Source organism: Eutrigla gurnardus, assembly GCF_963514095.1.
Source record: "Eutrigla gurnardus genome assembly, chromosome: 10".
Taxonomy (NCBI): domain Eukaryota; kingdom Metazoa; phylum Chordata; class Actinopteri; order Perciformes; family Triglidae; genus Eutrigla; species Eutrigla gurnardus.
The window spans coordinates 1,646,136-1,669,105 of NC_139924.1; the positions used below are offsets into that span (position 1 = coordinate 1,646,136).

General features: G+C 41.7%; 2 protein-coding genes across 3 annotated transcripts in view; one reads left to right on the top strand and one right to left on the bottom strand.

Moving 5' to 3' along the window:
- Nucleotides 1–4,847, top strand: part of nlk2 (nemo-like kinase, type 2) — a 101,082-nt gene extending 96,235 nt beyond the window's left edge. Inside the window, exon 11 of the mRNA XM_084019976.1 lies at nt 261–4,847. Within this exon, the coding sequence (XP_083876102.1) occupies nt 261–315 (55 nt within the window). The 3' untranslated portion in view covers nt 316–4,847. The remainder of the gene's footprint in view (nt 1–260) is intronic.
- Nucleotides 4,848–10,256: 5,409 nt separating this feature from the next.
- LOC311020122 (Na(+)/H(+) exchange regulatory cofactor NHE-RF3-like) overlaps nt 10,257–22,970 on the bottom strand; it is a 29,907-nt gene continuing 17,193 nt past the window's right edge. For both annotated transcript variants that reach the window (XM_084019992.1, XM_084019993.1), the window contains 7 exons: nt 20,137–20,208; nt 17,483–17,615; nt 16,220–16,356; nt 15,927–16,134; nt 11,995–12,191; nt 10,915–11,084; nt 10,257–10,313 (listed from right to left, as the gene is read on the bottom strand). In XM_084019992.1, coding sequence (XP_083876118.1) covers nt 10,923–11,084; nt 11,995–12,191; nt 15,927–16,134; nt 16,220–16,356; nt 17,483–17,615; nt 20,137–20,208 — 909 coding nt within the window. In that variant the 3' untranslated portion in view covers nt 10,257–10,313; nt 10,915–10,922. The remainder of the gene's footprint in view (nt 10,314–10,914; nt 11,085–11,994; nt 12,192–15,926; nt 16,135–16,219; nt 16,357–17,482; nt 17,616–20,136; nt 20,209–22,970) is intronic.

Genomic DNA, 22,970 nt, shown 5'->3' on the forward strand with positions numbered 1-22,970 from the left:
AAGCCAGACTAACATACCCTTCCCATTTACAGTACTTATAACAGCAAGTTTTTGAGAAAACATTTTGGAGGACTTGCAGCTAATTTTCCAAAGTGGTTTGACAATGTTAAGCACATTTAATTGATTGTATATTATGTGGGCTATATTTGAAAAATGACAAGCCTCTCTTCAAACATCTACTATACATTTAACCAACAGTTGTCTTTAGCTAAAAGGCACATGGATATTAACTCACCCACTTGTCGGCCTCCATTCAACAGCTCCACAGTGGCTCAGCCCTCTGAAATGCCTCCGTCTCCGCTGGTGTGGGAATAGCTGCTGCTATCATCATCTCTCCCAACTGACAAGCTGCTAAACTGGGAACAAGAAAGTGTCTCAACGTCTTCTATCATCTGGTAGCATTTCACTGGAGAGCAGGACTCACAGGTCTGCTGTGTGTGTGCTGAAAACTGAAACAAATGACGAGAAATCCACTGGCAACTGGTTTCTGGGAGATTATAAGAGTTTATTATTTGATATGATGCTCTGTAGACCAAATCAGATTGTTTAATCTGATTACTCCCGCGTAGATAAGATTGAATAGTTATTGTACATGTTTTCTTATATATATTAATATACATTTTAAAAAGATGTCTATTTTAACATTTCCCATGCAATCAGGCTATGTGTTATTATGCCCACCCTCATCTCTGCACTAAATTAAATCCAACTTTGCTTCTTATTCAGACAATCGATTGTAAATGTGTTGGAATGATTTTCCAACTGAAAGCTCCCCATGTTTTATAAGAAGACTCCTTCATGCACATTGATATTTTAACGTATTAAAAATAAGTAATTACAGGCGGGTTCACCTGTACTCCCCTGTGTTCGCTGCACATTTGACCATAGTTTTTACTAATGGACAATTGATTTGCCAAACATCAGGAGCCTTGTGTATAAATGATGCATTAATATTATAATATTAATATTCACATTGTGGGCAAGGCTTGGGATTCATAAAATGTTCCTTTTCTGTGTGAATGGTCAGATATGTCACGCCACATTATAGAGGTTCAGTGTGTTTGATGTGGAAAGGTGTGTGTGAGGTTCAGAGACGTAGTCGATTCTCCAGCAGGCACTTTGTTTGAAGCACTTCAGTGTGAGCAAACATCCGACACATTAGCAGTTTCAACTAAAGAAGAGGTTAATATAGTGAGGCTGAGCTTTTTGAGAGTTCTTCTGCCCCTTGGAGGTCAAACATGGATCCATTCAGCTTTAAGCTACAGTTACTGAATGATTTTTACATCATGCATTATTACTTTTGACATGTATTACGTGATGTTAGCACACCCGAGATCTCAACTGTCAATTTTTTCTCTTTCTTTTCATAGTTTGTCATGATGGTATGTAATCAGTTGCAGCTTCCAACACCAACTTAACCACCCACAACATGGCACTTTTGTCTATTTATATCAAATATAATACAGATAAATTAATATAATTCAACTAAATAGCAGAATATCAACTATTTATGGTTGAAGATAAGATTGTACACAAATTGTATGTTTGGCATCATAAAACGAGAACGTGCATACAGGAATGGGTAAGACTTTGCATTAACTAGACACTCATCAGCATTAATTGATGCTTAACTCATGTCCAGTTCACCCTGAGTTCATGTAGAACTCATGTAAGACTCGTGGAGGACTTGGCCATGAATGAATGGTTCCTCCATCAGTAACTAAATCAAAAGTCAGTTTTAATTACAGATGGAGACATTCATGAGAATCTATAACCAAAGTCATACATCATATATTAACAAAGACATGTTTCTTAAAATGTATTCACAATATGAATGAATGAATGAATGAATTAGCATAACTGAAAACTAATGTCAGCAACCTCCATTCCACAGTACTATTTGAACTTGCATCTGTCTGTAACCATTCATTCATGGCCGAGACCTCCATGAGTCTTACATGAGTTCTACATGAACTCAGGATGAACTGGGCATTAGTTAAGCATCAGTTAATGCTGATGAGTGTCTACTCAATGTCAAGTCTTACCCAGGAGTGTTATTATTATTTAGACATGTGAAGCTTTACATATATGTATAATGTGTGCAAACAAGTAAATGCATGCATGTATATGTTATTTAGAGCATGATTTCAGTGATTAATGTATGCAGACATTTATACATGAGGCCCCTGAAAATTTGTTTAGGAATATTGTTTATAATATTAAGTTCAACCTGTCTATGTAAACCTCTCTCGGTCAGTCATTGTATTCCCTGAAAAGTTCAACAGCGTGATTTCTGTTTGTAACAATGGAACAGTGTTCACAGTCATCAGTGCATTAGTTTACCGTCCTGCAAGGTTAGTTGAATAGTTTTCTGTTTTTTACGTATGAATGTGTGCTGTCTTTTTGTGTGCCTCCTAAATTCACTGTTTGGACTGTAAACTAACAATTGACACACTCCAACAAACTCAAAAGCAAATTTCACCCAAAAGAAAAGGTAGAGAAATTCAGGGAAAAAACTCAAGACAAACACCATACCAAGACTATTGTAGGTATAAATACTATATGGACGGGTAATATTCCCAGGTTAAAGTCATGAATCTATGACAAAAATGTTGGGTGTTTTTTTTTTAGATTAAAGTGGCGAATGTACAAGAACAAAACCTACACATTTGCAAGATTATACATTCATACATTTATGACCAAAACAATTGTAAACCGCTAATTAAATGGTGTATTGCTTCACTTCACTTTACAAGGTTGGATCATATCACACACCGTGGATGAAATCAAACACTGACTGTAAGCAAAATATATTATATTGAAGTAGAATATCCATCCGTCATCATCCATGAGTCAAATATCATCATCATCCTTCCCTACATCCATCCATCCAATCCCTTCATCCATCATCATCCATCCCTCCATCATCATCATCATCATCATCATCATCATCATCATCATCATCATCATCACCCATCCTTCCAGTCATCATCCTACATCCATCCATCATGTATGTATCCATTCATCTATCCATCATCATCACCATCCCTCCATTCATCATCATCAAATATTTCTTTATGTTAATAAAAGAACACGGAAAGAACATATAGAACTCTAGAATCTTCCTACACCTCTGCCTTGCTCAGAGATTGTCCTTCACACTATAATACTACTTTAGGAGCAATGCTATTCAGGGGGCTGGCATGACCACAAATAGTATCTGATACATTTAGGAATTTGTGATTTTGGACTTTCTACTTTAAGTGTTGAGTTTTTTCTCTGAATATTACCCTCTATATTACTCTGTCATTGTATTTATATTTGAACCTATGATGACCATAATACGCCATCTTATATACTCCACTGAAAGGGTTTTCACTGTTGCCCCATGTTCTCCGCCTGAATGGCTCTCTGAACACTTCCATGGAGATGATGACTGCAGCCTGGTGGTCTTTCTAGTGTTACAAAACCAAAAGTAGTGTTGGCCTTCCTGTTGTTTATGAGAACATTTGAACTCAACCCAAGTGATTGTGGAACGTTATATTATTAATGTTTACAACATAACTGTCTGAGTTTTGAGTTGGAAACCTTTGTTGCATCTTTGTGTCTAAAGCTGTGTCGACCTGCTGTGCTCACTTGAGTTGTTGTGCGTCAGTTCTGCTGGTTCACATTGGGTTTCTATTTCAAAATAAATGTCTGTAAGGTGGATTAGACCAGGGGTTAGCTTCAGATCTATCTGGTTGGACTGTTTTAAGGTCAATCAAGGTCAGAAACAATCAGGTTAACATCTGGCTGAGCTGCGTCATGTCAGCAAGTCACATGTCCAAACACGGTTTTTTATAAAGCTCCATCATCTTACTTTGGACCAATTAGGTTTTAATAGATCGACTAGTGTGTGCAGACCAGTTGAAATGTGACTTTATTTTGAAGTTGTTGAGTCTTTATAGAGTTTGTTCTATTGTTTTTAAAGATTAAAACTACAGGTGTTGTCCAGATGTTCTCCTAAATGATACGACACGATGGCCAACACTATGAGAATCAGACCCAGATTCTAAAGAAATCCTTAAAAGTCCTATAGAACCATAGAAAAAGTTGCTCTGATAGCATATTACACACTTGGAGCCTGCCATCTTAAAACACATGTTGTTTGTTTTTCTTTGGACTATAAGGACACATGGAACTGTCACTGTTATGAACAAAATATCAAAATGCAAAGAAAGTGTACCAAGGCAAAGAAGCAGTTTAACCAGCAATAGCATCGTTTAAGGGTCTTTGTCTCACCACAGAATGGAAACAAGTAGCATATGATTGATATAGCATGGTCTCATCTCTATGGGGTTTTCTAAGTGGTAGTCCAGCACTAACGTGTGCTCCCTGTACATGTACACTGTCTCTAGAAAAAAAAAGAGCTTTGAAGTAAATTATTTAATATATTTTTAGAATTGTTTTCTATTCCTGTTCTTATGTTTGATGGCATGAATTCTTCTTACACAGCAAAGTATGATTATGTATATAATACAGAAGCAAATCTACACACCAACCAAAAAGACAATACCACTGTATAGAAATTGTATTAGCCTACACATTTCTAAGGCTGTGAAGTTCATTTTATTTTTTGAAACTTGCATACAAATGTATATATTTTCTTGATTTTTACTGGGGATCTGCAGAGGACAACACATTCTGTAATGATCCACAGAACACACTGTCATGTCAAGTGTATCTCGTTTGTACAGCAGAGTTGTAGATATATCTAAGGAGAAGCCTTTTTGTTATTGTTGTTAATTATTTCATCACAGCAACACTGTGTGAATATGTATATAAATGATTCACCGGGTTGGTCTCTACCTCTTGAACTCAATAACTTGGCTTTGTTTACCTCCACATATATCTGATGTTAATGCGAGAATGAATTTAAAACACTTGAATGTCCATTTAAGCTTTTATACTGAAATCATGCTACTCCCCCTGCAGACCTTGACTGCACTGTCACGTGCAAAGACAATGTTGACCCTTTGATAGGATCGGACCTTACGGGCAGGGAGAGTCGCTACTTCCACCCCCTGGCTGTGTTCAAAGGTCAGAATGATTTTTAAGGTTTCACATAATAAACAAACTCCTTCTTTTGGCTTATTTCACGTTAGTGGGAATAAGGCTGCATCCAAAATCACATACTATGCACTGCATACTCAATATGTGTTCCTCATTCAACATAATCTTGTGCGAACAAACAGTATGACTTTCGGATGCACTGAACTGTATCACTGAATTACTATGTCACTTCCTGAGTCTCCTTGTCTGAGACTGGCAACCATGGTAAGCTGCACTAACCCAGTGAACTAGAATTTGTGAAGTCTGAACTAATTGAAACATATATATTACCCTTGTTCACACCAAACACAAAGCTATTTTCGCTTCATATTACGCACAAGTTTGACCTTGGGCTCGTGTCTCCATTTGCGTCACTCACGCAAGACACATGGGAGAGGAGGCGGGGCTTACCTCCAAGTAGACACCAACCAGGTTTCATCCATCATGGCTGAAATATACAAACGCCGTCCTGTCTGGGTTCATGACATGATCCAGAGGTACTCGGTGGATTTCACCATGCTGGATTCACTGGATCTAGTAAGACCCACGTGGGCTGGTTCACCACAGCTGGAGGAACCCAGAAATAACTATTAAGCTGTGATTTAATATCAATAAACAGATGAAAAGTATGCTGAAATAACTCCATAATGATGGTGATCAGTAAAAAGTGTGAAGTCATGCTTTGTTAGGTCTGTCTGCAAGACCACAAGCTAACTGCTTTTAAAATGCTTGTTTTCTGAATGGAGTCTGGTTGATGGGTGCTAGGCTATGCTAACATTGTAGCTGCAACATCAACACTCCAAATAAGGTCATCTAGACATAAATACAGCAGAGACCTTGTTGTTGGACCACAGACAGTCTGGTTTTTCCACATAGTCTGGTCTAGTCTCTTGACTAATGTGAGCTACTATCTAGACCGCTGGGGGACCACAGAGAGTCTGGTTTCTCCACATAGTCTGGTCTGGTCTCTGGACTAATGTGAGCTACTATCTAGACCTCTGGGGGACCACAGACAGTCTGGTTTCTCCACATAGTCTGGTCTGGTCTCTGGACTAATGTGAGCTACTATTGTAGACCTCTGGGGGACCACAGACATTCTGGTTTCTCCACATCGTCTGGTCTGGTCTCTGGACTAATGTGAGCTACTATTGTAGACCTCTGGGGGACCACAGACAGTCTGGTTTCTCCACATAGTCTGGTCTGGTCTCTGGACTAATGTGAGCTACTATCGTAGACCTCTGGGGGACCACAGACAGTCTGGTTTCTCCACATAGTCTGGTCTGGTCTCTGAACTAATGTGAGCTACTATCTAGACCTCTGGGGGACCACAGACAGTCTGGTTTCTCCACATAGTCTGGTCTGGTCTCTGAACTAATGTGAGCTACTATCTAGACCTCTGGGGGACCATTTGTTTCCTCCATTAGGATTCAGTAACGTCAGGACGACAGGTGGAGAATCTCAACGCTGATAGGCTTCAGGCAACGCAAATTTTGTGTATTCGTGTCTTTGCATTCACTTTGTATGCAGTGACACTGTGAAAAATTTGCTTTGTGTTGTGTGTGCACACTGCAACATAGATAATCCACTAACTCATTATGAAAGATAATAGTTATTTATGGTTGTGAATGATTCCTTACACTTTCAACAAGGACGTTTTTCTGAAACAAAGAAGATACCAGGACAGAGACGTTCTGTGGGTGTTCATTGGAAACTGAATTCTCTCAGGAATGAACACAGCTAGCAGTGGTACAAGTCACTCTCCCTCCTAGGAACACTTTGTGTATATATAATAGTTTCCTATATGTTTTGTGTTTGAATGAAGTCATTCAAATGATGCTCTGTTTGAAAAATTGTAGAGTAACTGAAAAACTTGTGTGAGAGACTAACCACAACTCAGCAACTACTGGACTCTTTGGAGTCATATCATTTTCTGTCCTATACAATGTTTTTATATTTGATTTTTTAATCAGATGCATTGTAATTTGAATAAAACTTGTAGTATAAACAGTACAACGATGTATCTATTAAACTATGCGTTTAAGCACCATAAATCAAACTCAATGACTAGATGTCAGTTGTTATTATGTGATAACTGTTAGATGAACCCAAATTTGAAATCTGAGATTTAAAGAAAGGAAAACCTTGTTGTCCATACATGATGGAGACAACCCCACACAGCACAAGAACACACATGACGAGTTTTATTCATTATTTTTCCATCTACTTCATAACATATTTTTACTAAAAAGCCTAAACCTGAGAGACATTATCATAAATATACCAATCTCTGTCAGGATTGAGTTATGAATTTCTCACTTTAGTCTCTCAGAATATTGTTCTCCGTCTGTCGAGCAGTCATATATCCACAACAAGATTTGAGCTCATAAATAAGATGATACTCTTATTTATTACTGAACAATCAAAGCAAAGAGCTTGATGAGCAACAAGAAGTGCAGTCAGTGATGTCAGTGCCCTGAGTTTCTCCTTTCAGGCTGTCCTACCCACGATGTTGGTGCTTTACAGCCAATGTCATCACAATTGATTTGCTTGATTGATGCTGCAAACTTAAACATGCTTTTTAGCTGTGAACTACATTATATAACGGCGCTATGATGATGGCATTTCATCCATCCATCCATGCAACCTCTTATCCAGGGTCGCGGGGGGACAACCATTCAGGTTTGAGCACCGCGTCTTAAAGCTATGGTCTACGATTTGAAAGGTTTGAAAAGAGCGTTTATTTTAACATGTTTGGAGCCCACAGCATTGTTCTGGTTATGGTGTCATCAATTTCAGTATTTTTCAACACTTGTTGAAGTAGTGAGTTTCTGTCACAATGTGTGCAGGGGTCATTTCATATATCTGGACAAAAAAAAGATCATGTCCACCCTAAAATAAATATTTGGCACATATAAAAAATGTATATGATGCCAAAATGGGTCACAATTTGGGCCAAAACATTTAATGGGAACGAAAACATCCATACAGTGTACAAGTTACAACAACAACTACTGTATTTAAAACTGCATGTTTCTATATGGTACTAAATATTTTAAAGACATTTCACAGTCAGCTTCACACAAATTCATCCCTATTGTTGATAATTAAAGAATAAAAAACAAGCTCCATGGCATGCTGGTCCATCAAAAACACCAGCAGGACAAAATGTCCATGAACCGTGAAATGAGAATGAAAAAAACAAAACAAAAACATCATACTCAAAACACACTACATCTCCACATATCGCACATATCAAATCATTTTGAACATATATCATGTGCATCATCACAAATCAAACAAGATTAGAAAAAGTACAATCAAAAATATATTGTTGGACAAAATTATTATTTTTAGAGAAAACATTTAATCTCATACTTAGTGTGAGAGTCTGAAGAGCACAAATATATATAACAAAAACATGAATCTAGATGAACAGGTGGGGATCACAAGTTTAACAAGAAAGGTCATGTGATCCGAATATAGATTTGGAGGAAAACATGGTCCCAACACCTGGTCATCAAAGACATTTACACAGTAAAGATTTGGGCGATTAAAAAAATCTAAACAATAGCACAATCCTTTCCTCTGCTGAAAAATCTCTTCAGCAGAGTCTTGTTCATTCTGCTGTCTACTTCCATCAGAAGAAAGCACCATCTGTTCCTCTGGCAGCTGAAAAACATCAAACAAGGTAAAAACGGTCATTTAGTCAGAATAAGCACATACATGTTATCACTTTTAATTACACTAAATGATAATAATAATAATAAATCAATGTTATATAGCGCTTTTCTTAGTACTCAAAGACGCTTTACAGAGAATACACATAAAAATAGACAATCAAACAGAAAGTAAGTTAAACAACACTACAACAACAGAACATCACATTTAGAGGAAAGAGAGGATGGAAGATGGTGGATTTTCAGATGTTGTAGGTGATCCTGAAGAGATGGGATTTAAGCTGACTTGTGAATGAAGGGAGTGTGTCTGAGTGGCTAGGAACAGGGAGTTCCAGAGGGTAGGGGTGGCGATGGTGAAGGCTCTGTCTCCCAGGGTGTGATACTTGGTCTTGGCGATGGGGGTGAGAAGGTTGGCGTCAGTGCAGCGGAGGCGGCGAGTGGCGAGTGGAGGAGATCAGTCAGGTATGAGGGTGCAAGGTTGTTTAGGGCTTTGTAGGTGGTGAGGAGAATCTTGAAATTGATGCCTTGTTGTATTTGAAGCCAGTGAAGTTGACGAAGGATGAGAGTGATGTATGCTCTGGAGGGGGAGTGAGTAAGCAGTCGGGCGGCCGAGTTTTGGACATATTGCAGTTTCTGAAGTGGACAGTGGAGGGGAGGCCATACAGGATGCTATTGCAGTAGTCAAGTCTGGAGGTGATGAAGGCGTGGATGAGTGTTTTGGCGGCTGAGGAGGAGAGTGGGGTGCAGGTGTGCTCTGTTGCAGAGGTGGAAGAAAGATGTTTTGGTGACGTGGTAGATGTGTGACTTGAAGAAGATTGTGGGGTCCATGATGATGCCAAGGTTTCTGACCGGGGGGGAGGGAGTGACAGATAAACTTTCATTGTTATGCAGATGATACTCAATTATATCTATTGAAGGAACCAGCTAGTTAAACTCCAGGCATGTGTTGATGACATAAAAACCTAAATGACCTGCAATTTCCTTATGTTAATGTGAACGGAAGTTATTGTACTTGGGCCCAAACTCCTCAGAAAAATCGTAGTCTAAATATATACCTACTATTGAAGGGATTTCTGGTCCAGCAGAATCCGCTGAGGTCCTGACCGACGCTGACTGCTAACTGGCCTGATGTTGGAGACACCATATTGTGGCTCCACTTGCTGCTGTGATGCTGCTCATCATTCACTGCATTCTGGTCCAAGGCATCAACTTGGTTGTGCCTGCCACCATGGACTAGTACTGTTAATATTACTACTACTAATACTACTATTACTGTGAATATTACTACTACTACTATGCTACTACCAATACCAAATGCAGATGGAACCCAATATCCAGTTCTGCTCGGGATTTCTGCCTAAAAGCAGTTGTGCCTTGCCACTGTCGCTGTAATGGTCCTGGTGATGTTGGGACTTTAAATATTCATTGACCCTGAGATCGAGGGTGTCATACATTGTACAAATTGTAAAGCCCTCTGAGGCAAATGACTAATGAGAACCATGGCCCCGGGAAAACTCCCGCTCCCTCGTTTGATTTGGTCGTGTCCTGCAGATACAAATCTTAAATATAAGACTATGGAAGAAATACTGCTTGAAGAAATGTATTGGCAACCCTAATGGAATCTTCTGTGACCCACCTGTGGGTCCTACCCCAGTCTTTGGGAATGATTGAACGAGACCCTTTACTATCTGTCTAATTCCTAATAATGATGACTACACACTCCCACAATGTATAACAGGTACGTATTGAAGTATTTGTATTTTTTTGGTACTTGTATTTTATATTTAAAGTAGTATAAAAAGTCACAGCCATGCATACAGGTGGTACATAATGACAGCTGCTGTGGTGCTGTGGTAGAAGCTCACTGACGTAACACAGTCAGTCATGTGAAGCAGGTTCAGGTATTGGTATGTGGAAAGTGTATTAAGGAACATGTTTAAGTTCATTCAAGCTTATAAAACAGAACCAGGTGTATACCAGCATCATGAATCTAAAAAAGAATACAGCTGCATATTTCTGTCTTTATGCATATACAGTTTTATTTGTGAATTTACAGTTCTATGTATCTGGCCCCTGGTTGGGAAAGGATCCAGTATTCCTGTCAGGCTCACAGTATAGGAGGATGTAATGAGAAGTAGGACCATACCTGTGTGGCTAAAGTTCCTGACTGATCCAGACATTAGAGCCTGTACCCTCTCTGTCCTGAATGTTCACTGTGGGATGTATCAGACGTCCATTTCCATCACTCTGGTTCTTGTCTGTCTGTTGCCTGTCATCTTGAAGTGTATCATGGAACAGCAGGGGAGAGATGCCTAACTGCAGGAAAACAACAGAAAAGTAGTTGAAGGCAAGTTCTGATACAGTATCTGTTAGGGCTGTAACGATACACCAAACTCACGATTCGGTTTGTATCACGATTTTTGACCCATGGTTCGATACAAATTTCGATATCATTTTTTTTTTTTAATTAAACATTTGATTTATGTAAGATGCAGATTTGGCGTGGAGGGCGTGTCTATCTGATGGTCTGTTAACTGCACAGGTCCCTCACTCAACTTACTACAGAGAAATGTCCCACAAAGCAACGTTGCAGAACCAAACTAAGGTAACGTAGTAACTGTAACTTTCTTTGGCAACGGGGAAACAAATACCGCAGCTGTACGTGGAGAAGCGTCCTTCCTCCCGCCCGTCCTACCGACTCCTCCTCACATTTCTGCCCGATAAACAGCGTCTGTCACCGGGAAAAAAAACTTTAACTCACCGAGTGTTTATGATGAAAAAAAATCTCCGCGACGGTCAGCCCTCCGGACCGAGACTTCAGTGAACTTTAGCCTCCGTCGGGTTTTGAGTGACAGGGAGACTCCAGGGAAACCCCTTGAAAACGCACACACGTCATCATCATGACGTGTACCGGGACGTCTCTTTGCGCTGCTTTCTGTGAATTACACAGCGGTTCGTCTTTACTCCAGCGGTGCTTCGCTCCGTGTGAACAAACAACGGCGGAGAATTAGCGAACGACCGCTGCGGTGTTAATGTGGTGTTACTTACAGCTCATAGTGCTGATCTGGACCGGAAGTTGTGTCGCGATTCTGCCTTCTCGTGGCGCGAGACAGGTTCGTGGATCTGAGTGTCGCGATTTCAGCTTCGATACGTGTATCGTTACAGCACTAGTATCTGTATGATGAGACTAACTGTAGTGTGAACATGCTGATATAACCGTGTTTACCTCTCTGTAAAAGTCTCTCCCTGGTATGGATATAGAGGTGAGGGTGAATGTATCACCACTCTGTCTAATCTCTTTGACAATGTCATCATGCACCAAGGATTCAACAGGTTTCCCATTGACAGCGAGCAGTAGGTCTCCATCCTGCATCCCTGCCCCCTCAGCTGGACTTCCCTCATCCACCTCCCTCAGCACATGAACTGGATCACAGCAGGATTATAGGAAAGGAAATAATAGAAGTTCAATTATTACTTAGAGAAAAGTTTCAAAATGGTTTTGAGGAGAGTTAGTGGCACATGCGAATCAACCAGCACAGGTCCTATCGTTATGGATTTCTTTGTAATAAATGTTGCATTCAAGCCTTTGAAACAGCATTAGACCATGATAAAATGCATTGTGCCGGCTGCTTTCACATGAATTAACATGAGTCCTAGATTAAGATTTAGCTTGCCATGGAGATAACTTGAATGTGTAAGCAAAGTGTGTTTTGTTTAGTTTTCAGGCACTTGTGGGTGAGTCAGATATATCAGGGCTTTCAGAAAAATACAGTTCTCTCAAAAACGCATTACTTAAGAAGCCTTGAAACCTTCATATTATTTTGTGAAGATTATGGGCCCTAGTTTCGAAGACTAGGCGTAGTCAGCGCGCAGCGCACCTGCGCCACGCCAATGGGGTGTGTCCGCCTGGACTTTGCAAGTTTCGTGCACCGCGCAGGCTCGCGCAGGCACACCTCCCGTCACTCCCACCCGCGCAAGTGGGAAAAAGGGAGGAGAAGAAGGCGTGAGTGGGAGACGAGGAGGAGACGAGGCGTGGACTGGGATTAACACAGCCGATTCAGATCTTCACCAATCAAATGAGCTCCTCTCCTCACCTTTAATGCGTTAGGGGAGGTTCAGTGCAAGTTTCGTCACTTGACAACCCAATGACAGAAGCAGCACTGCCGCTCCCACCACGCGCATCACGCGCTGTGCATGCGTATCATAATAATAACAATGCCCATATTATAAAAAACAGGAGAGAGAGAGAGGGAGATGTTTTGGTCCGAGAGGCTGGGTTTCCGTTACACGTGCCATCCACCTTTGATCTGACGTCAGATGTGACGGGACAATCTATATATATATAAATTCACGTGTTGATTCAATTAGTTGCATTAAATAGTGTTTGTTGTGATAATTTATTGCATTTAAATGTGCCTGGAACTGTGGAAATCTGCCTGTGAGGTCTCGGTGACGTGTGCGCACTGCGCGCTGGTCAGCCAAACTGCCACTCCGCCAGCTGTAATTCGCCTTGAAAGAATGGACTTTATTTGCGCCTTGCGCGTTACGCCAGGAGTGGACTAGGTTGGAGCTGGCGGGCTTTCAGCGCAGTCTCGGCGAGGCTTTTTGCCACGAAACTTCCGCTACGCCAAGCTGAATCTCTGACGCCTCCCCCTGCTGCGCCGCCACACCCATCTTGGCGCAGGCGATCCACCAAACTGCCAAACTGACCGTGTGCAAGGCTGCGCGGGTCGAAACTTGCAAGGCTGCGCGGGTCGAAACTTGCATTACGCCGGCTCCACCACCCTGCGCCGCCCTGCGCTGTGCCACGAAACTAGGGCCCGATGAGTTTTGTTGAAAGTTGAAGGCGGCACCAGAAAATTATTATTGGGGGGGCAATGAGGGGGTCTGATTGTTTATAGGAGGTGCTAGTGAATTCTGACACCAACAAATAATACTATAATAGATGTACTGGTCCCGTGGCCGTGCTGATACACTACATATTGTCGAATGCATGTTACTAAACGTTTATCATAAAACAAACACAAGCATATTTAACTACTTTTAATGAAATGAAGTGCCAAACAACAAGCACAAAAAACAATACAAATCCACCACAGAGAACATCTGTGGATTTACAAGAGTGTAACTGAGAATTGTAGCACAGTGTATAGTTGTATACAGTATACTCTTACAACTGTCTCTTAACTCACTAAATATGTTTTCTCTCTCCTTCTGTTCTCCTCTCCTTCACTCTCCACTCCTGTCTTCCTCTCCTCTAAACTCCTCCTCCTCACTCTCCACTCCTGTCTTCCTCTCCTCTAAACTCCTCCTCATTCACTCTCAACTCCTGTCTTCCTCTCCTCTAAACTCCTCCTCCTCACTCTCAACTCCTGTCTTCCTCTCCTCTTCCTCCCTTCTTCTCCTCCTCACTCACTCTCAACTCCTGTCTTCTTCTCCTCTAAACTCCTCCTCATTCACTCTCCACTCCTGTCTTCCTCTCCTCTTCCTCCCTTCTTCTCCTCCTCACTCACTCTCCACTCCTGTCTTCCTCTCCTCTTCCTCCTTTCTTCTCCTCCTCACTCACTCTCCACTCCTGTCTTCCTCTCCTCTTCCTCCCTTCTTCTCCTCCTCACTCACTCCCCACTCCTGTCTTCCTCTCCTCTTCCTCCCTTCTTGTCCTCTAAAATCTGCTTCACTCGCTCTCCAATGCTGTCTTTCTCTCTTCTCCTCTCCCCTCCTCCTCCTTTCTCTGTTCTCCTCACCTACTACCGCCCCTTCGTCATCCTCGCTTTCATCCTCATCCTCTAAGTCCGTCATCACTCTGTCCTGCGTCCGTAAATCACCACCACCATCGTCCACTCTTATTCGCTTTTTGGCTATCACAAATCAGTCCATTTTGCTCTGTTGACACAATCGCTAACTAGCCGCTATGCATCAACCACCGCTAACGTGAACGTCAAATTCAGCCTGCCGTCTGCGTGAAAACCAGTTAATCAAATCGCACGACACAGGAAAAAAAAAACCCAATCACCATAGGAACATTATAAACTATATTTCTTCAGATGATTAATTGTTAATGTCTCAGTGTCTTAATTTGTTCTATATTTGTTATAGTTTTTAATTCATAAATATTTCGAGGGGAGGGGGGGCAAAAGGGGGGGCGCAGCCTTTGACAGGAGGGTATTGAGACCCTGCTTCCCCCCCCCCCCTGTGCGCCGTCACTGGGCTGCATCATCAAATTGCTAAATCTGAATGAATTTTCATGACCTTTAAGTGTTTTTGTGATTTTTCCTTTAAATTATTAAGATCAAACATCAAATCACAAGAGGGGGGAGGAGGGGAGGAGAAGTGTGCTGCTGGCGGTGTGAGGAGCAGCACTTGAAAGCAGCAGACAGACAGACAGACAGACATACAGACAGGTCGCCACTTTGATGAAACCGCGGCGGTGCATACAGGAGACAAACTGAAACTAAAGCATCCACCTCATTACACTGGTATCGATCAATATCAATACCAACGTCGGTATGGAGATTAGCGATATTTGGATCGATCTGCCCACCACTAGTAACTTCCAGTGTCCTGTTTTCCCTCTTCTTCATCAAAACATAGCTCTCTGGTTGTAAACGTTTGCCGATGTGATGATGGTTAAATTGTGCATCTTCTTGTGAGTGACAGATGGAACGATTGTTGGAGCAGACTACGGTATTGACATGCATCAACTGATGAGGATGTGTCTACTTCCATCTATAGCTGACTCTGGGAGTGGAAATTAAATTGATGTATGCAGCCCAGTTTTACAATATTTGAAATTTGTAAAACCAAATCTTGATGCATGTCTTTATAAGCCTGGTGAATAAAATGCATACGTTTACATACAGATTTATGCCTCTGGCTCCAGATAAACTTAAACCTGATTTGAGAAACTTCCAATGAGGAAGTTGTGCAAATATGATGATTTCTGTACTTTGTATTGAGATATTGTATACTGAGGCAAACAGCATGACAACATGGAAAGGCTTGGTTTTTGTGGACAGAGGTGGCTCTAAAGACTTAAAATTATGTATCTTCATTAAATGTGTGTAATCTGAATTACTTGTATCAGGTTTACATTACAGCAATGTTTGTCTTTATAAAATGGTGAGCTGGCTCTCATGTGGCCATCGGTGTATATCTCACCTATCCTTTGAGTGCCTGCCAGCTTCTCTTGTCTCAGCAGGAAGCCGTATCCATCGAGTCCTTTAACCAAATGCATGGTTTTGGCAGTGTGCGGGAGGCTGCAGCATTCTGCCACCACGGGCAAGATGGGCATCTTCCTCCTGACACTGCAAGACTCACTCTCACGGTCAATGACCAGCACCGTCACCGAGTCCCCACTCTTCTTCACCTGAGAACCCAACACACTGCAGGAGTCACACACATGTTCAGTCTAACACACATGTTAGATCTTACTGAGGAAACTGGATTCGTACAGTTCTGTGGAGAGTGGAGTTTTTGACCATTGAAACCATGACTCCGTTGATCCAGATCAGTCTGTCTCCCATGCAGACACCAGCTTTCTCTGCTGGACCATCAGTCACTGTGTTCACAATATACTGCCCCTTCTGACCTGGGGATACATACTATTAGGATAATCATAATCATTATTATCAGTGGTAGGGTTACGGTGTGGAAAAAAACCATTGCACTTTGTAACAAGATAAGATAACAGATAAAGTCTCCCTCAGCTGTTAGTTTATATTGAGGCTACCCATGTGATTCAGTAGGAACAGTATCTCTGCCGGGTCTGGAATAATGCATCCAGGGATCTTACTGTACGAGAAAAGGTTCATTATGGAATAATCCACAACTACTACTGTCTTCCTTCTGACAGTCAGATGTTAGGATTGATAAAAAAAATATATATTTCATCTGTTTGTTCAAGATATATAGAAATACATATGGGATTCAAAGCATAAATATAGCATCAAAAACAATTTGCTGTGTAACAATTTGGTGTCACAATGGTGTCCTGAGCAGAGAATGAGGACCCACCGTTTTAATAAGATACTATGTGAATTTCTGACTCTGGTTGTATATGTATGTATATATATATATATATATATATATATATATATATATATAGCATCATAGTCTGTAGAAAGAATATACTTTAGAAAGAAGCATTTCTGTAAACGTGTATTTGTCTTTTTGTTTTTGATTTATATATATACTGTATATTATATTTGTCTTTTTTTTTACAGACACTATCCTCATTTTGCTGGAATAAATACAGAATAAATACATACAAAATACAGTTATTTGGGTAAAGTTCATATTGATGTTGTCAGATTTCACTGTGACCTTTAAAACCAGTCTTGGTTTATTCTACTGTATACTTTATGACAGAAACATTACTGAGCAGAATCCCACTCTGATTGGACCAATCTACAGGACAGTAACTGGTGTAATTAAAGTCCATTCTTTAGACCTGCAGCTTATCTAATGGAGAGAGGAATTAGATACGCTATCACTTTAAGACACATTTACATCATCAGGTTCTAAGCATGCAGCTTTAATGTGTCTAAAAGTTAACATGACAGTAACACTTGTTCAACACAAGAGAATGGAATAAGACCATGTGTGTTGCTTTTAACTTGTTACTAGCTGGACTTCTTCAATGGTTGTCGTTCGAATTCACTACTAAAAAGAAGGCTCAGCCCCCCATCTATGAATCCAAGTGACGTCTCTGGTACCTTCCATGGAGACGAGGGTCATCCCCAGGCCATGCTCCGGGTGTCTGCTTATGTGACATAGTCTGGGTCTCGACCAGCGGTCCCCTTTGGAGGACTTGACCAGCTTCTGCAGATCCATACCGATAGACACTGCCTGGAGGAAAGAGACATGAGCAATGAATGAAAGAATGAATCAGAGAAACAACATCATACAGATTATCTCACATCACTCCCTCCGAACCTCAGCGAAATTTTACTTAAAGTCCCAGTCGGCAAGTCCGGTGGATCGAGGGCACTCTGTCAGATTTTGAATGTTTACAACTCTCCCGCTCCTCCCCCACGACCACCGAGCTCCTTCCCCTCGACTTCGTGCCCTTTGAAATCCCTTAGATCACGCCACCTTTGAAACGCGGGTCCGATGTTGACTCTGGTTTTATCACAGGCACTGTCACTATCTTTCTTTTTTTCCTTCTTTTCCACCGGTGTTTTCTTTTCCTTGGTTGTTTTGGACCTCCTCGTTTCAGTTTTTAACCGAGGAATTGGAAGCTTGTTGCTACTTCCCTCTGCCTCCCCCCGTGATAGTGGAGCGACCCGAGGGGGGAGGGGCTATGTGTGTGCACAAACACAGCCCTGCATGCTGATTGGACAGGATGATCTGAGGGGTATTCCATCAAACTCGCTAAGCGCAAAGCTGGGCTAATTTCGATAAGCCTCGCTACCTTTAGCGAGAGTTTCGTTCCATCAACCTGACTTGAGGCACTCTCCGCTAAGTAACCATGGGAATTTATCCGACCAAACTAGCCTGCCCCGGGGCAGGCTAACCATCAGGCTTACTTTAGCGGGGGTTTCAGAGAAGTCCGTCTGTCGGAAACAACTGTACCAGCAGAAGGTTCCGCTAAGCCTAGTCCTCGTGATTTCGTCACGTTACCAAAATTACATATATGAAGTACAAACAGACTATATTTTCATCAAGCGTCTAAAAATACATGCTTGCAATTAAAAAAATATGAATAAATCGTTTATTTTGTTTAAGACCGACTGGCCATATCATTATCGAAAGCCCCCAGTTGGGTGAGTGGTGATGCACCTGCCCTCGGACGTGGGCATCCCAGGTTCACATCCCGGCGTGGACATCTCATGTGTGTTTTTTTTTTTTTTTTGCCTGTCTTTAGATCAGAGAATTAGACCAACATTTTACCTTAACTATAAACCTTACCTATAAATATGTCATACAATTTCCCCAGAACCCAAATATAACTTGCAAAAACATGACAGGCATAAAAATGTTATTATTAATAGCATGTTATAGATCCCAATGACAAAGGCATTGCTGCATGCAATTTTCAGCCACATACATTCCTTTCAGTTGAGTTCATTAATAGATTCATTGAATGTGTTCATTGAATTGTTGAGATAAATGTGTTGGTCAATGTAGATGCATTTACTAGGCCTATCTTAAAAAAGACAGAAAGAGAGAGAGAGAGAGAGAGAGAGAGAGAGAGAGAGAGAGAGAGAGTTCCAGCCAAAGAAATAAGTTTCACAAAGTTCCATAGACGGGAATTGAACAGTGGCCGGCCGGCGTGTGCCAAGCCGGCGCGTTACCTCTACACTATCCTCACGTTTGAAAAGGCGTAGTCAGTGTTATATTAGAGCATGTTACTCTTAACGGTACTTCCGTTTTTAATCGCTCGGCAATTCTTGCCCAAGCAGCCTCGCGATTTTTATTTATCACTACAGTATTCCTTTTTTTGGTTATGATGGGTTTGTACTCCTCGTACAGTTCCATCAATAATTTTTGCTCTGGTCTTTTCTGCCATTTTCTCGATGATTCGACATTCACGGTTCTGGTCTGGCTTCATATCCCGTGAACGTGCGTAACACACAACAACGTTAACCTGGCTTGAATTAGCCTCAACAAGGCTGAAATGTGTTAATGGAATGGGTTTAGCCGCAAGTGGAAGTTGGCGTTAGTTCTAACCAGGCTTAACCAGGTAAGCGCCGCCTTAATTAGCGAGTTTGGTGGAATACCCCTCTGGGCTCTGTCGATTTTTGCAAAACAAACAACAGGCTCTACGTCCATGTAGAGGCACGCTTTTCTTTCTAAAACCGGATGATTTATGTTGTTCTAGTGTTGAAGTGTCAGCTTCAGTTGATATGATCAAAAAAATGTTGACGACTGGGACTTTAATGTGGACTAATTTTTCACTGCAGTGACTCCTGCACCTCAATGGAAAGAGCACAATCGTGGCTAAAGGTAGAGCAAACTCAACATGTCTTTTTCTAAAACAACAACAATGGAATTTACATTTTAAAGTTTTGCTGAGTCTCAGCCAAGCGACAACCTCTGCTGCTAAGAATTTAAGACAATGTGGAAGTACCAAACCCACAATTTTCAAATGGCCATTAAAGGCTCTTTTAAAATGGCCAACATTACATCAGAAATAAAGAACTAACCTTTTTAAATGATATTAGGTGTAAACGTTACATAACTGAGGGTATTTACTCTGTGAGTGACAGGTGTCAAATAGTCTTGATGCCTATGCTGATGTCAGTGGCAGCAGGTAAAACCAGTACCTCACCTGCAACATGATGTCTGCTGTAGTACCAGCCACGCCATGTGTGATGAAGGTAGTGATTAGAAAGCTTATAATGTCATGTTAATGCTCATACAGTACCTGCTCATAGTCTTCCCTTCTCATCACCAGGAGAAACAAGTGTAAGCCACAGGACTGGATCTTTCTCACAATCTGTCAGTTATTTACAGAAACACACAAATATGTAAGTGAATAAACTCATTTTAAACTATTAGGTGTCAGTCCGTAACATTTCCATCAATTTCATTGTCTTTTAACTTCCTCTCTATCAAAGAGTGAGTTAAAAAATGGTGGTTGATCATGTGACCACTAATGAAAGTGCTTGTACTTGCTGCTTTGTCCAGAAATAGGATCTCCGTGTCTGTGGCCACATTCCCACTAAACTCTAAATGAGTTTTATCTTTTTCCGTCAGTCAGCAGCAGTTGGTCTGCAGGTGGAGCTACTCACAGAAGTATGCTGTGTTTACTTGTTATGGGAAATTGGTAATGTCTAACTGCTGAGTCAGGCTCCTTGTAGTCTAAAGTGTTTGACCAGGTACATTTCATTACTGCTGACTCACAATGGAGGATTAACAGGCAGAGAAAGAAGACCATTCAACTTCCAGTCCCAAGAAAAAGAAACAACAAACTAATGGAAGTGAAGAAGGAAAGTCATCAAGAAGCAAAGTGACCGTCAACGAGGGAAAACCACGGACCTCCTTTCAGTGTGGAGCATTTGAAGGCATCACGCAGATGAGAGACAGTCACACTGTTGGTGAGGGAGACGAGTCCCAGAGGCTCGCCTGCAGTTCCATCTACCGCCAGAGAGGCTGCTAGAAGCATCTTATGGACTGCCACTTCAATGCATGTGAGGCCCTATTCCAAAGGTTTCATGTCCATCCTAAATGACAGGCCCCCAGGTTTAGATGAGGAAGAAGGACATAAACCTTTAGATCAGTCCAGTCAGTTAACTTTGAACTGAGAAGTTTAGAACCTCCCAGGCGAGGGCCATATGGCTGCTAGCCAGTTCACAATCCCAATCTGTGTTTGTTTTGTGTGTGCAGGTTGACAGTGAAAATCCTGAATCTCAGTGACCCTCATATAATAATATCACTGATAGTCTATGTTGAAGAAACTATTTCAAAACATGTCACACATTTATGGCTAGAGCACACTGTGTCAAAATATGACAATTTCTAAAAATGATTCTAATCATCCCAACAAAAATATAAACTAGAAAATTCCGTTGAAAGGGCCACGGGGGCTACTGCCGGATTGTGTATACATTATGATGAGATTCTTCAGAGATATCAAACGAGACAGAGTTGTTTTAGAGGCAAATACAGAGACTGCTTGCTGAAAAACTGTCCCTGAAGGCAACTTGCATCGGTGGTTTTGCATGAATTTACCTCTAAAACGGCTCTGTCTCGTAAAGTTACATATTATCACATAGCGTGGTGAATGTGAAGGTCACAACTTGTCCAAGAAAGCGTTTTGGAGTTGTTGGATTCTGTATTTGCTGAGTTTGATGAGGGAAACCAGGAAATCCCATTAGCCTCCATTGCGTAGCTCTGAGCAGCTAAAAATAGTTTACACCGACAAATAAAGGTAATGAACCTGCTGCTGTGACTATAGGGATTATAGCAATGGGCCAATTTGCCAAAATGTTGAACTATCCCTTGTTTTTTTAAAGATTTTTTTTCTGGCTTTTTATTTACATTTACATTTAGGTCATTTAGCAGACGCTTTTGTCCAAAGCGACTTACAATAAGTACATTTGTCAAAAGAAGGAAACAAGGAAACCACAACGAATCATTGCCGATAAAGTAAGAGCTAAAAGTAGAACAAGTGTTAGGTCCTCATATGAGTAAACTAGTAGTTCAAGAGCAACAGTGCTACGATCAGAGTGCTATAGGTAAGGGTGATAGGTATAGGTAACATTTGTTTGATTTCAGCGATGGTGGTACCAGCCGGCCAGCTGAAGTAGAGGAGCGAAGTGCTCGCTTCGGGGCATGAGGTTTGACCAGTGTTTGAAGGTAGATGGGTGCCGTTCCATTGATGGCCCTGAAGGCCAGTGTCATCGTCTTAAATTGGATGCGTGCTGCAACAGGGAGCCAGTGGAGGTCACGGAGGAGGGGGGTCACATGGGAGAATTTGGGTAGATTGAAGATAAGACGTGCTGCAGCGTTCTGGATACGCTGCAATGGTTTAATCGCAGAGGCCGGGAGTCCGGCCAGGAGAGAGTTGCAGTAGTCAAGGCGGGAGATGACCAGTGCTTGGACCAAGAGTTGCGTTGCGTCCTTTGTGAGGAGGGTCCGAATCCTGCGGTGTTGTAGAGGGCAAATCTGCAGGATCGGGCCACAGCAGTGATGTTGGGGGTGCAGGATAGTTGGTCATTGAGGATTACACCCAGGTTCCTCGCAGTTGACGACGGCAATACTGTGATGCCCTCGACAGTGACCGACAGGTCCATGCGAGGGCAGTCTTTCCCTGGGATGAAGAGGAGTTCGGTTTTATTCAGGTTAAGCTTGAGGTGATGTGCAGTTGTCCAGACAGAGATGTCAGCCAGACAGTCCGAGATGCGAGTTGCAATGTGGGTGTCAGAGGACGGGGGAAAAGAGAGGAACAGCTGGGTGTCATCTGCGTAGCAATGGTAGGAGAATCCATGCGATGTGATAACAGAACCTAGTGATCTGGTGTATAGTGAGAACAGAAGCGGTCCTAATACTGAGCCTTGAGGGACACCCGTGTCCAGAGAACAGGGTTTGGAAATAGAGCCATTCCATGTGACCTGAAAGGTGCGATTTGTCAGGTATGATGTAAACCAGGCGAGAGCAGAGTCAGTTATGCCAAGTTCAGCCAGAGTGGAGAGGAGGATTTGGTGATTGACTGTGTCGAACGCAGCAGATAGGTCGAGGAGAACGAGAACGGAGGAG